Here is a 15000-nt window from a genome sequence, read left to right on the forward strand (position 1 = left end):
CTATAAGTATATATACAAGGAATTTTAAAGGACCAGTTTTACTAACCAGGAATCTACGTCTACAGTTCTCTCGTATCTAGCCTCCAGAGTTGACGGGGTAAGTCCATCAACATCGGTTTCTTCGCTCGAAACGCCAGTTTCTTCGTCGTTCTTGTCCGCGAGCGGCTCATCTTGATATGGAGCTATCACACCAGTGATAACTCCCCATTCCTCTTCAGAACTGTCGCTTATTCCACAATCCATACTCTCTATAGAATCAGACGACTCAATACTCTCGGAATCGCTGGACATTTCGAAGCGTGAAACGATAGAATTAAGCGAGTAATCACAGCGTGTTACAAGGAAAACACTGATATTTGTTGACCTTGCCAATCAAAGGATCAAACAACCTGACGTCACGAGTCCAATTCTCGCCCCAGTCTCAGGGAACAATTTTACACATAAATTTAGCATGTTTCGGGGGCTAAAAATCGACCAAAAAATTTGTTTCATTCATTTTAAAATCTCAAACCGTTTATTATACACATGGAACTAGCTATCAACGAAAAAAAAAATTTCGTGTCATATACACTTTAAGTAACATATTTCTCTTCTTTCCCTTTCGATTTTGTGGATACAGTTTGGAAGTTATTTAAAACATTTTTCGCTGCCCTCGCTATATTTGCTTTTGATTAAATGCTTCAGCTCTAGCTCTGTAAGTGAAGAAGTAAATTCAATGAACATTTACAATATGTCGTGGGCACTCAAGGTACGAATCAAATAATCAACATGCTTAATGGACAGTCAGTGCGATAAGACTTCCTAAATTTAGTTATTCACAAATTACTATGAAACCACATTACATAACATTACTTACTCAATTGACGAAATCCTATAGGATTGAATGTATAGTAAGACATCTGAGATATTTTCTGGATCCCTACTGCAATGTTATTCCTTAGTTGTTATTCTAACGGTCAGTGTAAAACGAAGACTGCAGACTGCAGACTGCAGACTGTGGACTGCAGACTGGGGGTAAACTGCAGACCAGGGGTAAAATGCAGACTGCAGACTGTAGACCAGGGTTTAATTGCAGACTGAGAGTAAAATAAAATATTAATTATAAAAAACAAGACTCGGGAGTGTTCTTACCCATACCCATAATTTTTTTTCAAAATCCCGAAAACTCAAACCAAAAGACGTTTATTCGCCTTAGTCAAACATATTATCAACCTTGAGTTCTTGAACTCCCCATTTTGTTGAACCAAGTTTCCCAAAAGCGCCCAAACTGATCCTAATGCTATGCGTCTTACCTTTGTTTACATGTCAGCCATTTTGAATTCTGCTTTCGCAAATAGGTCAGGGACCAAGTAACTCTTTCAGCATTCAAATTCTTCATATGACCTTGGAATTGTTTGGAAGACAAAGCAAGCAAAACATGACAACACAACAACAAGGCAATGTAAACTTGTAGGTATCGAGCATAGTTGGTGAATGCAAATTATCGAAAATTACCACGAGATCGTCGTCCTCGTTTTCCGACATTTTATAGTGCCATGTGACTTGGGGACGACATGACTTTTATACTGCGAGAAGCGGCCTTTGTGTGTTTCGTGATGTCCTGACGTGACATTAGTTTATGGGTACGAACACTCTTTATTTCATCCTTAAGACTCGTTTTTTTATTATTAATATTTTACCCTCAGTCTGCATTTTACCCCTGGTCTGAAGTCTGCAGTCTGCATTTTACCCCCAGTCTTCATTTTACCCCCGGTCTGCGGTCTGCAGTCTGCGTTTACACTGACCGTTATTCTAAGCATGCTGACCAGGTAGAACTCATGTTCTTATCTCTTCTATAACTTGTCTGATTCTAAATCATTAATCATGTTTGAACATTAGTGCAAAGTGGGAAGATTAGACTCACATTGTGATTATGTCATAAATCCACAGAACAGTAGCTGTATTTTTATTTATTACACCTTATATATTTCAGTATGTATATGTATATTGCATAGTATTAAATTTTTATATCTGGGGTATAGTTTACAATGAGGATTAAGTTCCTCCCTTCTATAACCCTTTTTTAATAATAATATGTTACATGTTATTATTTAAATAAAGTTGTTATATATATATATATATATATATATATATATATATATATATATATATATATATTCTCTATATTGACTTGTCAGGACAAAGTGACCTTCATTTAATGTTTCCAGACATGATTTGCAGTTTTCTGTGCATTTTTGATTAAAGCAAAATTTCATAGTATATATATATTCTCTATATTGACTTGTCAGGACAAAGTGACCTTCATTTAATGTTTCCAGACATGATTTGCAGTTTTCTGTGCATTTTTGATTAAAGCAAAATTTCATAGTATCTTAGACAGGTGTCTGCCTTGTATCAGCTGCTCTCTGATCTATCTTACTGTTCTCTGGCTATAAACCTGAAAAAAACACATTCCTTTAAAGTTTTGTGCTGGTTGGAGCCTTTTACTGGTTAGATGAATGATTGTTTCACGGACACCAAGTAGAGAGCTCCTAAGTGGATAGATTTTGTTTTAGCAGAATTGCTTCAGTTCTTATCCTTTTTACTTCCAAGATCTATATGAATTATAGTGATCATGGATCACTGTCAGTGTCCTATTTTTTAAAATTATAGACTTGAAAAAATTGCCCACATTCTAATTAGCTAAAAAGAGTGTAGATCTTTTGTAACTTTGGATCAAAACTGGTTATTAACAAATAGTGCTTTTTCAAACTAAAGCATGTTCAAGGTGTGCTCAGATTTTGCCTGCCAGGTTTCAGCAATTGAGTTCTTTTTGATGTTGAGCTTTCATAATTGAAGCTGATTTTTATCAAACAGCTAGTTTACCTTTTAAAATCAATTGTCACATACTTCCAAGTTCATTGTTGAACTAATTTTCAATGATAATCTTGTAAAAGTTTGAATTTGACAAATTTAGCCAATCAGTTGAGAGATCTTCGTAAACTTTGTAGGCAAGCACAGTCAAAATTTTTACTTCTTTTGTTTCTATGCCCTCTTAGTAATAATTTTTTTATATATAGTTATATTAATAACTGTCAACATGATTTCCTGAGTAATTTGGTGTAAATAACATGCATTAATTTTTCAGACTTCAAGTTGCATACGCCCTGTAGGCTCATAGTTTTGTTAGTCTGAAAGCTTACTTTGATAATTTTTAGCTATAAGATTTTCATGATAAATCTGACCATGTCCACCAGCTGATATTTTTTTATCTTTTTAAGATCACCTGTCTTTTATAAAAATGTATTTATGTTTACTTAAAGGGAGAAATTTCTCTCTCACTGGTAATTGTACTCTGGGGAGTGAAGGATTATATATGTTACCAGTGCACTTTCTGTCTTAATCAGTAGCTTTGCCATTAATTTTAGGTTTGATCATAAAAAAAAAAACAACAATTTAGAAATAAATGTTTAATATTTATTCAGTGTTTAGTAGAAAGAAGTCACTGGTTAACTATAGACTTTAACTTAAAGTACTTTTGTTTATTGTTACACTTCTCCGTTTTTACTCCCAAGATCTCATTAGTAATTCTCCTTACATATATCATAATTTGTGATAATCCTAATTAGCATAAAATAATAATAATAATAATAATAATAATAATAGTAATAATTTAGAGAGGGTAAAAACACTTATCAGTGGCCCTAAGACACTGATGGCTCTGTGGCCCTCAAAACAATTACAAATATAGATACTACAACTAATAACTATAAAATATACCATATTTGAAAAGGATAAAATATAATAAATAATTCATAGAAGACATTATGACTAAGAAAATAAAAAACAACATAATACATATATACAAATTACAGTCTAAGGTGCATCGCAGCCTTATGTTCAGCTAGAAAGGATTTAAAAACATTGTGCTTAAAACTTGCTAGTGAGCCATTATTTCTTATACAGTATTAACATTCATGCAATTCCAATCCTTAAAAGTCCTAATAGTGAAAGTACGACCTCCTTCTGTTTTTCGTTTATGCTTGGGGCACATCAGATTTACATTATTTTGAACGTCTAGTGGCTTGATTATGGATTTCTGAATTTCTAACGTACTACTAAATTATTTAAATAACTAGGCATAATATAGTTGTGGACCCACTTATACACTAGTGCACATCTCTTTATTAGAGATTGTTTAGTAAAAGGAAGCCAGTTTAGATTATTTATTTAAGATTAGAAATAATAATATTATAGCTAAGTACATTCATTTGGTTTCTTCCCGCAAATAGCTTATGAACTAATCAAGGCGGGGAGATCTGAGGACATTTTACAAGTACAGGATTTATCTATATAGATGGACTAACAGTGAAAATACTACTATGCAGTAAATAGAATAAATATAAAACAGAGCAAGTATATTAAGATTATGAAAAGAGGCTAACCTGAAATATTAAATAGCTTAATAAGACGGGAGACTTCGACATAATCATCTTTTGAATGTAAAAAATTTAGAAGTAACTCCTTTATATTTTTACGAAAAGACGAACATTTGAGTTGTTTAATCAAGCAATTCTTGAGAAAGAAGCATAGTTACATTTTATCTTTTCTAGAAAATTTGACAAAATACGAGTCACCAGAGACTGATCTTGTTCTGTAGTTATGAATCTGACTTGTTTTAACAAACTGATTGAGTATACTAACTGGTGCTGTCAGTCTGTTGATATCATACACTAAATAGTTACAATCTCTGAAAAATAGGCTAGATTGGGGAAGACAATTCGATTTGAGAAAGAAGGGTATGGTGTGCTCCTTAGACTTACTGACAGAAGTAAATAAGAGGTAAGGACCGTTTTTGTAGAATTATGATCTCTTTTTGAAATGTCACGGCAGAATTTCCCTAAGCACAAATACCATAAGTTAAATAAGGGACAATTAGTGAATTGAAAACTGAAAGTAAGACATGACGTGGGACATAATGTTGAATCTTGGCAATAATTCCTATTGACTTGCTAATTTTGTGGCAGATAGATTTTATATGGTATTTCCATGAAAGGTTTGAATCAATCATTAAGCCGAGATATTTTACACAGTCTTTCATTTCAAGGTTTGCATAGGTATAAGTCACTGAGTCAAAAATTCTAATCCTAGGTATAAAAGGCATATGTTTGTTGTCGGGGACGAAAAATTGCAAAGTTTGATTTTTTTATGTTCAGAGATAGTTTATTGGCCTTAAGCCAATCGTTAACATTGCCAAGTTTGCAATTAACAAGAGATTCGAGTTCCTTTAAGCAGCTACATTGTTTGAGAGGAAGGGGAACCTTGCTAGTAACTTAACTTATTAGTCAGACATAAGTTACACAATTCTGAATTTTACATTGATTGGAGGGTTGTCTACCGCCTAGTAAGTCGGGGGGGGGGGGGCATGGCCACTACTTTAAAGGTTCTGTTGACTGATGACAGAAAGAAGCACTGAACCCTTTTGATTATAAACTGTAGAGCTTTTACTGCTGTGAACAATAGTACCAGGGGCGGATCGAGGGGGAGGGTGCAGGGGGTGTGCACCCCCCCTGAGATGAAATGTGGCTTTCTAATAGATGTGGTATTCTGCGAAAAAAAAAAAATGTGGTCACCAGTCAGTTATGCCATTCTTTAGTGGTGCACCCCCTCCTCAAAAAAATCCAGGATCCACCCCTGAGGTCCATTATACTATAAAAAACTCTAAGCAATTGCAGACATGCGCTTAAACCCTGAGCCCTCACAATGCATGTTTCTACATGCATGTATACCTTTGCAAACTCTTTGAAATGTGTCACAATGCACCTTAACATCAGTGTGCATATTCTCCATACTGTTCTCCATACCATTCTTTAGTGGTGGACCCTCTCCTCAAAAAAATCCAGGATCCACCCCTGAGTTCCACTATACTAAAAAAAGTTCTCAGCAATTGCAGACATGGCTTAAACCCTGAGCCCTCGCAATGCATGTATCTACATGCATGTATACCTTTGCAAACTCTTTGAGATGTGTCACAATGCACCTTTACATCAGTGTGCATACTCTCCATACTGTTCTCCATACCATTCTTTAGTGGTGGACCCCCTCCTTGAAAAAATCCAGGATCCACCCCTGAGTTCCATTATACTAAAAAAAGTTCTCAGCAATTGCAGACATGCGCCTAAACCCTGAGCCCTCACAATGCATGTATCTACATGCATGTATACCCTTGCAAACTCTTTGAGATGTGTCACAATGCACCTTAACATCAGTGTGCATATTCTTCATCCTGTTCTCCATACATTCCCTAAGGTGCTGACTAGGAGAATGTATGAAACAATCAAGATCTTCTTTAGTTTGTGATCATTTCCTTTATTCTCCTGACCTTAATGTGTGATTCAGGGGTTATAATGTGAGGAGAAATTAGATGCTAATCACTATCAGGGGTGAAAAGGTTAAAGTATAATATTCCAACATCATCATCTTTAGCCCTCTCCCCAGTCCACACATTTCCAAAAGTACAGGGAATCTGGGGCTAAAATAGTGAAGGTTTGCCATGTACTGCACATTTCAGTGTCATTTCAAGTGTAATACAGATCAGAATACATTATCTCAAGCGAGGCCAGAAAGGCTAATTTAAATTTAAACAAAATAATATTAATCCGGCAGCCATTTATCAAAGTGGTCAATAGATTGTTACATATAATAATGCAATTGATGATTATGCTGAGGTCTGTTATGTAGAAGATATCTCTTTTCATATGAATTTAACCAAGATGTTTTCAAGTATTCCACTTCTTTCCTATTCACTGTTATGTTAAATTGTTGCAGAAAACCCTGAGCATCCATAAAGTGGGAATCAATGGTCTGAATAATTGATTTGACTCAAATAATTAATTTTTCTTATTGTCTTTTTCCAGATCGTGCCACTGACATGTGAATAGTCACAAATCCTGCGGTAACAGTTTTTTTGTCAGAAGACATCAAAATACTAATCGGAGATGATTGTCTCTGATTCTGAAAAAAGATGGCTGGTCATTGGAATAGCCATCAACAAAGTTGTCGCTCCAGTTTTACGAGATGTTATCAAACAAGGAATGGACACTCATTACACAAACCTGGACACATACTGCAGTGGTCTGACCACACCCTGTACCCTGGCGACACTGACCTATCATCAGTTTCATGCTAATCCCAACCTGAGAAGATTGAAATTTCAGAATATCAACAACAATCTGATCAACCATGGCAATCATACCAGCTTGTACAACTACACTGTGAACAGTCCAGTAGACCTGGCCAGGTTGTATTTGCGTGACAAACATCTTGCTGAGTTTTCAGCCTTTGATGAGTCACTGGACATGACTGCCATCCTTCAACTGTTGCAGGTTAATAACTACCATCCAGCTGCCATTTTTTCTGGTGCTATTCAAACATCAGCTGATGCTGTCAGGAAAGATGTGAGGAACAAGTGGAGCCATTTTGATGTGACAGAATGGACTGAAGCTTTCTTCAATGATTGCTTCTCAAAGCTGGAGACCCTGGTAAGAAGTCTGGGGCTGCCTGGTGGTAAGGAGAAGAACATATTGGATCAGCTATCTGATTGGCAAGGGAAAGGTATAATTACCTGTGTTTTCTTCCCTTTTTTTATGCTAAAAATTGGTTTCAATTTTAGTAACATTCAGACACACAATGATATTTACTAGGTTACTAGACACGATATTTTTCAGATTTTTTTTTATGTAGGAAAGTCTTCTATTATATTAAGTGTTCGTCATGTTTTAGTTAATCTCAGGCCAGTTCCATCTCTCTTGAAAAACTGAATCACTTGTAAACTAGAAAAATTTGCTCTGTAACCTCATCTACTCGCAAGGGCGCCCTTTCTTTGTCGTCAATCTTGTGTTTCTTCAGTAGCATAACTATGGGACGCACTAATTGTGATGAAATTGAAAGCCTCCATAGTTTCTTAATTGGTCTGTTTGCTTCTTACTTTGTAGGTTGCCAGCTGTGTATGGGTCATGCTGTAGACAATGATCTTCTTTCTCTGGCAAAAACAGAAATAAATGATATCATGAAGGACTTGAGTTTGCAGAGCGCTCAGCTTTTCCAAGTCCAGCAAACTGCTGCTGTCCTTCAAGAAAGGCTATGTGATGAGGAACACACCAGAACAGAAGAGTTGAAATTTACTCTGGAAAGACTCACGGCCATTGAGAAAACCATCGGAGAGGAATTATTGAGAAGGGTTCAGGGAATGGAGGAAGGTATTACAGCGACAAACACCAAAATGAAGCAACTTGAGGAAAAGGCGACCAAGACAGAGTACAAAGTGGACCAACTGGGGCAAGGTCTAAAAGACAGAATGAACCAATTAGAACTTAAAGTCGAGAATGAGAAACTAGGTAAGTCATACTGACATTACAGAGGGCTAAAGTGCCCACGAAGCGAATTTTTGTCTTCGCATATTTATGAAATGTACCCTTTGGGATACACGATTCCAAAGTTTTAAAAGAGCCACTGACCATAACTATTGGGAATCCGCCGACAATTGCAAATTTCATTTTATTTTTCCTAAAAGGCCCTTTTGATGAACCTTTTTCAAAACTTATATCAAAAAGTTCTATCTCGCTTTGCTTTATCCGAAAAATCGAAAAGTTTAAAATACGCCTTGATGGCCGTCCCCCCCTCCCCCCCCCCCCCGCCTTTTAAAGCTGTGAAAAAATTGACTTGATCGGGAAGGGATGTGATAGCCCTAGAGATACGAGCATAAGTAGGTACAACTATCCTGGTTGCTTACTACTGCACAGGTTCAAAATCCAACCCTTAGTTGATGTTTTGGAATATTATATCAAGCCAAAGTTTAATGAAGAGAATATGCATTGATAAATTCGAATTTTCAACATCTCCCCGGGCAACCTACAGGCATTTGACTATTGTCCATGACTGGGCATTAGGAATTTCGACTTTGCTTGGCTGGGGTGGGGAACCCTCAGTGTAAAATGTTTCTAGTGGAATGCATACTTAGGTAGGGAGGTGTTAAAGGTAAAGAGTTCACTTTTGCAAGCAAGTAGCCCAGAAGAAGAGGTCTACAAGATCTAGGTTTTAAGGCACGGTCAATGTGTAGATAGTCTCGGTCGCTGATTTTGCCTTTTACAAAAAAGTTGGCCATCAAATCTGGGACTTGGCTGAGGCATTTGAACTTAAGTTTTGCCCTGTTGTACGGGAATTTGAACAAATCGACCTTCAAGTGCTTTTTTGGGTGGGGGAAACGCAGATTCTATCTAAGTTCGGTGCAATAGATCGTTTTTACTTGACGTCATCAAATTAAAAAAATTAAAACTAAAGAGCCACGAAAATTTTTATCCTCATGAGGTATAAGAGGGTTTAGAGTCATATCTGATTTCACCTTTTCAGCTCAATAACGTGCTTACTTTGGAAACCAGCGCGATTTGAAGTTCGCAGTTGTGGGGGTGCGTGGCATACAGCTCCGATCGTGTCTATCGAAAAATATACTCTTATCTAGTGATTTTTAGCCTTTTTAGGAGTTTAAGTGTTGGGAAAAGTGCATTTATTAATGCTTGTTGGCTCAGTTGAGATAATCAGTCGACTAGATAGCAAAGTAAGTTCCAGATGTTTATATTATTTTCCAGTCGCCATATTGGTGCCAAAGAGGTGCACCAACATGGCGCCGGCGGCTCCATAATGGGCTCTGCAAATGTGCGCAAACATTTCGAAGAATATTTGAAGTTTGGGAAAACGAAAAGGCCTAAGACTTGAAGAAGTGTCTTTTTCACCTTTCTCCTACAACATTGCAATTTCCTGACCTTATCCAATGAATAGTTTTTGATTTATTTTCTCATTGCGTCAGAGTGAAAACGATCTATAAAGATTTGGTGATCAATAGGGTTTTCATGCGGTGGTTTCGTGAGAGGTTCAATATCAGAATAAAACAATAATAACCATCAATAATCATTTCAAGCATCGGCAAGGGATCTTACACGCTCTTTAAATGAAACATTTATTTTCTTCTGACATTCAATTTTCTGGGTAAAACCCAGAAGAAAACATGTCTCTGGCCAACTCAAAAGATCAGTGTCCACCACAGACTGCGTTCTCTAGAAGTTTTGATAGGAAATTGGTTAGCAGATAAAACTGAAACTGATGTCTCATGGATTGAGAGATGTCTTTTTTTAATATTGCGTGAAGTCTTTTTATAGTTTTAATTTTCATTTGGGCCATAAGAAAAATAAGTGATAATGGTTGTCAGGGGAACTTCAAACGTTTACTTCCGCTGCCGTTGATAGATGGCGTTAATGTTTGCTATCAGTGTCTTTCCGCCGAGAGCCTCTGTCGCCCTTAGGCAGCAGAAAGATTGCTGTTCAAGGGAGTCAGGAGTCTGGTGACGAGATTGGTTTGATTCATGCTGTGAACGTTACCAGTACAAGTAAACTGAAAGAAGTTAAAAGGGATGGGAAAAAAAAAAGAAACGTGAACTTTAGGGAGTGATTAAATGAAGCTTGATATTTCTTCCAAAACGATACTTTCTCAGTAACGTGAACATTATTACCAACACCATCATTAAAACAAATAAATGCCAGGTTTAAAATCAGAAATGATGCCACGGTAAATTCACTAGTTACTCCCATTTTAATGAAATCAAAAACTAGGACTTCACGTTGTATGTTAATGCGTTTTGAGGCGCGGCAGCTCCCATTAGCTTCAAAAATTAACTTCGTGAAAAACCTTTTCTAAACAGCCCAGAGTTACATCTGTGAACGTGGCAGGTTATTGTTAATCTTGTTGGCTAAAATCAATCTTTTTACTTACATCTCTCAGAAAAAGCAAATATTTGCTCATTCAAGAGTGAAGTCTTATGTATATTTTCCCAATAATAAGCAATTTAGTAACCAGTTTTCATGAGAATTGAACAGATTTATTTGATTAAATAGGCAAAAAGTTCATGTACATTTTTAAAGTGGTACACCAAACTAAGTAGCATTGCTTGTGCGATAAGGAAGTAAAAATATCTTCTATCGCGTTTATCACTTCCTTGGTAACATTGACAAAATGCAAGGCAGCTATTTTGAAGTTTTGCACCCATGCCATAATCACCTCGCGCAGGGTGATTAAAGCGAGATATGATGCAATCCCTGACCAATCAGAGGGCCTGTACCTCTATTATCACCAGCATAGTAATTATACTAACATGAACTATCAGTGCTGAGGTCTGACTTCTCTGCCAAAGCCGAAGGCTGAGGCAGATAACACAGACGCATGGTTTGACTATTTATGATGTCATGCAAAAACCAAAGTCTGTCATTGTTTTATTACACATTTTTTAAACAATCTGCTATAGAAGACACCTCTCTGAGTTTGCAAAGTCAAAAATAGTACATGGACAAGGGGCTAAGAAACTAGGTAAACTCTCAACTCAAAATAATAACCCAATATCTGCTGCAGTTTTAATTGTAGGGCCGATGTATATTAATTGTAGTTATAATGTTGTTAAGGAGAGGATAAGCTGAAGTTTTGCTTTAGAACATTTGTTTAATTGATTTGGAATAATTTTTATTTGATGAATAATGTTCTTGGAGCACTTAGCTGTTATTAAGAAAACAACACCAAGAGCCAATTCTAACCTCTGTATGTGTATTGTTACGTAGTTCACCTACAAAAGTGAGCAGATTCTTTGTCATCTTTTCTTGCTTTGGTGCTGAGCACTGATTGGCACAGCAGATTGAAGTTGGAATCATTGTCTGTTTCCTATAATTTGATTGGTTGATCTTGTTTAAGAGACCCAGGTAACACTTTGAGGTCATTATTAAAGTTATTCTTTTTTTTAGTCAAACAAGGTACACCAACAGATGATGAATTAGAGGAACTAGCCAACGAAATTGCTGAAAAGTGGATGAAACTTGGGCGTCGGTTGGGGTTTAAAGAGCCAAAACTTCAGGATATAGAGCAAAACCACAGGCAACTATGTGAGAAAGGATACCACATGTTAATGGACTGGAAACAGGAGAATGGTTCTGCTGCAACTTACCAAAATTTGAATGTTGCTTTACAGCATAAACTCGTGCAGCGTAAAGACTTAGCAGAACAAATTTGTTATAGACATGGTAATCATTTTTATTAATACTAGTTGATAGGAAATTATCGTTATTGAATTATTGCATGTCGGTGAAATCTGAATAAAGCAGACCCCCGTATTGAGGGGACTTACAGTTAGACAGCGGCCATCTCTCTAAAGATGAGGAAGACACAAAAATAGGAAGCCTATCTACGACAAAAAAACCCAGTAGTGTTACCATATTCTTTGAAAGAGGTACAAAGTTTAATTGTCGAGTGGCTAAGGGTTTACAATAAGGATGTCATCAGTTTTGTTCATAAGACATGTTGAACCTCAAACTACAAGAGACAAAACGCCTCTACTTTGTTTCCAATTGTATTTTGAATGGAATAACGTTTTAGCAATTCCTAGATCAGACCGTTAACAAGAAGAAATAGGCTCAAAACAAGATGAATTAGAAAGCCAGGATACATATATTGATGCTTAAACAGACCGATAAGTTCAGGTTACTGGAACCTGTATGGAGCGAGCTCACCTTGGAAATATGTCGATCGACGCATACTTGCATATTGCTAGGATCATGTGCTTAAATTATAAGATAAAAAAGATAGTCAATTATGAGCTCGATAATGAAATACAGAAAGACATTTTTCGTCTTACCACGAGCTTGTCTGAGTTCCCTAAAAAAAATCGTAACAAAACGAAAAAACGTCTTCCTCCTTTTCAGTACCTGACTCGAAATTTACCATCTTTCGTATGCTGGTTACCACTGATTATGTTCATCAATTCGTTGTTTTTCTTCAGCAGACCTCCTTCCTGGGGACACTTTTGATGTGCAAATCTGTCAGCGTAAACTTGCAGTGTATTACAAGAGAACCGCCACGGTGCCCACCTCTGTGTGGTCCAAAAAATCTGCCGTGAACATTCACCAGATCTACACTCGACTGTCCTGGGTGAAGGAAGAACAAACCCCAGCTGGGTCATCGCGGGCTGACTTGAATCACTACACTGATATGTTCACTGAAAACAAGAACGGATTGCCGTCAAACAGGATACTCGTGCAAGGGGAGACTGGAATCGGGAAGAGCACGTTTGTGAAGAAACTGGCAATGGACTGGGCTGAACTTGACGAAAACAGGTTGACAGATGAACAGAGAGCTATCCTGAAGAAGTTCGAGCTTGCTGTTATTATTGATCTCAAAAAAGTATCCAAACACCAAAGCCTCAGAGATGTCATAAGCGCCTCTCATATTTTTGCTGAGGAGGACACAGCCATGAAAGACGGCCTACTGAGTTATATCACCCAAAACCAAGACAAAGTTCTCCTGGTGTTTGATGGTTACGACGAGTATCAGTGCGCACGGAACTCTGAAATATTGAAGATATTCAGAGGAGATAAACTGAGGAACTGTTGTGTGTTGATAACAACTCGAATTTCCAAAGCTGACGAGCTGGTAGAATTTCAGGACGTGCATGCTGCGATCACTGGTTTCAGTGAAGAGGACAGAAAGGCCTTTATGATCAGAATGCTTGGTAGCGAAACACAAACACGAGAGTTATGGGTTCATCTTGACGACCGAGGCGTGAGAGGTTTAGCGAGAGTTCCGCTTCTTCTACTTTTCTTTTGCACTTTGTGGAAAAAGGGAAAGCTACAGAGCTTTCCTGACTCCAAAACAAAATTGTACGAAGCGATCATCCAGAACGTTTTGGATCATAATGACGGGAAATGTTCTTCTTCTAACCCTCGCAAAGTTGAAGATTTCACAGACATTCTGGCTGAAATCGGAAAGGTGGCTTTAGAATGTCTTTTAAATGACGATCATGTATTTGAGTACGATCAATTGTCCGCTGCCATCCTTTGTGAAGAAAGTCGGATTATGGGCTTACTTCAAGTCGATGAGTATGCAGAAAATATTCGACCAGCAGGAATGGTATCGTTCATTCACAAGAGCATACAGGAGTTCTTAGCAGCGTGGTATATTACCTACCGATGTGTCCTTAAAGGAAATCTCGGTGAAATTAACGACCGGGCCCGAACCTTGGACAAGTGCAAGTCCTTGAAAAATGTCTTTAATTTTATTTGTGGTTTGTCAGATGGTGGAGCAGTGAAAGTTTTTGAACACTTGACATCAGTAAGAGTCTCTGACTCAGAGCTGGATTTGTCAAAGACAATACCTGTTGAACAAAGGGAGACAGACGTGGCACTAAGTCGCGTCACTGACAAGCAGAGGAGGTTCATTAACCTTGTCTACGATTCCTTTGATGAAGTTGAATCAAAAACTGAACTGTTAAGACATTGTTTAAATTGCACCGAGGGGATCATTTTTCTTTCGCGGTGTGGAAGATCAATTAGTGACCTTGTGCCGGAACGGAAAATTTTAAATGAAGTTTCAATTCGTGGTGTGGTCTTCTGCGATCGCTGGGTTTCTGACGAAATGAGAGTACTATGCGAGTCGCTTGAGTTTCTCAATTGCTTACATATTCCGCTAAAAGCGACTGAGAATTTGGCGGCTGTTTCAGCTGAAGAACTTTTAAAGAAATTCGAATCAGTCGAATGTAGACGTAATTGTGAATTAGGTTGCATCCTTCATTTTCTCAGTGGTCAGACACTGTTTTACTTCACTGAACTCTTGTTGCGGTGTGATGACCATGCCAAACTGTTCACTGAGAATTTCGCTCCTTCCGCAAGTTTGTGTCCAAAGTCGTCATCTCTGAAATTCCTTAGATTTGTATACTTTGCGTCACATATTAACGAGCCAACAATGCGCAGTTTTAGTATCATAATTAGAGATTGTAAGAGTTTGGAAAGCTTTGAAATGAATCGTTTGCATGAGAGTGCTTTGGAATGCCTGGAACAAATACCAAATCCTCTTACGTGTCGGTTGGTGCTTAGCGGTTTCTACATAGAGTTGTCGACATCTTATGAAGTATTAAAGCTCGCCAGTTTGTTACCACGG

General features: G+C 37.4%; 2 protein-coding genes across 6 annotated transcripts in view; one reads left to right on the forward strand and one right to left on the reverse strand.

Annotated features, from left to right (window-relative positions):
- LOC111330910 (uncharacterized) overlaps positions 1–570 on the reverse strand; it is a 1421-nt gene extending 851 nt beyond the window's left edge. The window contains exon 1 of the mRNA XM_022935900.2: positions 47–570. Coding sequence (XP_022791635.2) covers positions 47–291 — 245 coding nt within the window. The 5' untranslated portion in view covers positions 292–570. The remainder of the gene's footprint in view (positions 1–46) is intronic.
- The window catches only part of LOC148736151 (uncharacterized), a 28635-nt gene that overhangs the window by 9973 nt on the left and 3662 nt on the right, over positions 1–15000 (forward strand). Inside the window, exons 2-6 of one of the 5 annotated variants that reach the window (XM_088752329.1) lie at positions 4741–4821; positions 6897–7593; positions 7974–8375; positions 11817–12092; positions 12848–15000. The exon at positions 12848–15000 is cut by the window's right edge and continues 3662 nt beyond it. In XM_088752329.1, the coding sequence (XP_088608455.1) occupies positions 6978–7593; positions 7974–8375; positions 11817–12092; positions 12848–15000 (3447 nt within the window). In that variant the 5' untranslated portion in view covers positions 4741–4821; positions 6897–6977. The remainder of the gene's footprint in view (positions 1–4740; positions 4822–6896; positions 7594–7973; positions 8376–11816; positions 12093–12847) is intronic. The other 4 variants (XM_088752328.1, XM_088752330.1, XM_088752331.1 and 1 more) reach the window with 4 other exon arrangements.

The sequence above is a fragment of the Stylophora pistillata genome, chromosome 3, assembly GCF_964205215.1.
Source record: "Stylophora pistillata chromosome 3, jaStyPist1.2, whole genome shotgun sequence".
In the NCBI taxonomy this organism is placed as follows: domain Eukaryota; kingdom Metazoa; phylum Cnidaria; class Anthozoa; order Scleractinia; family Pocilloporidae; genus Stylophora; species Stylophora pistillata.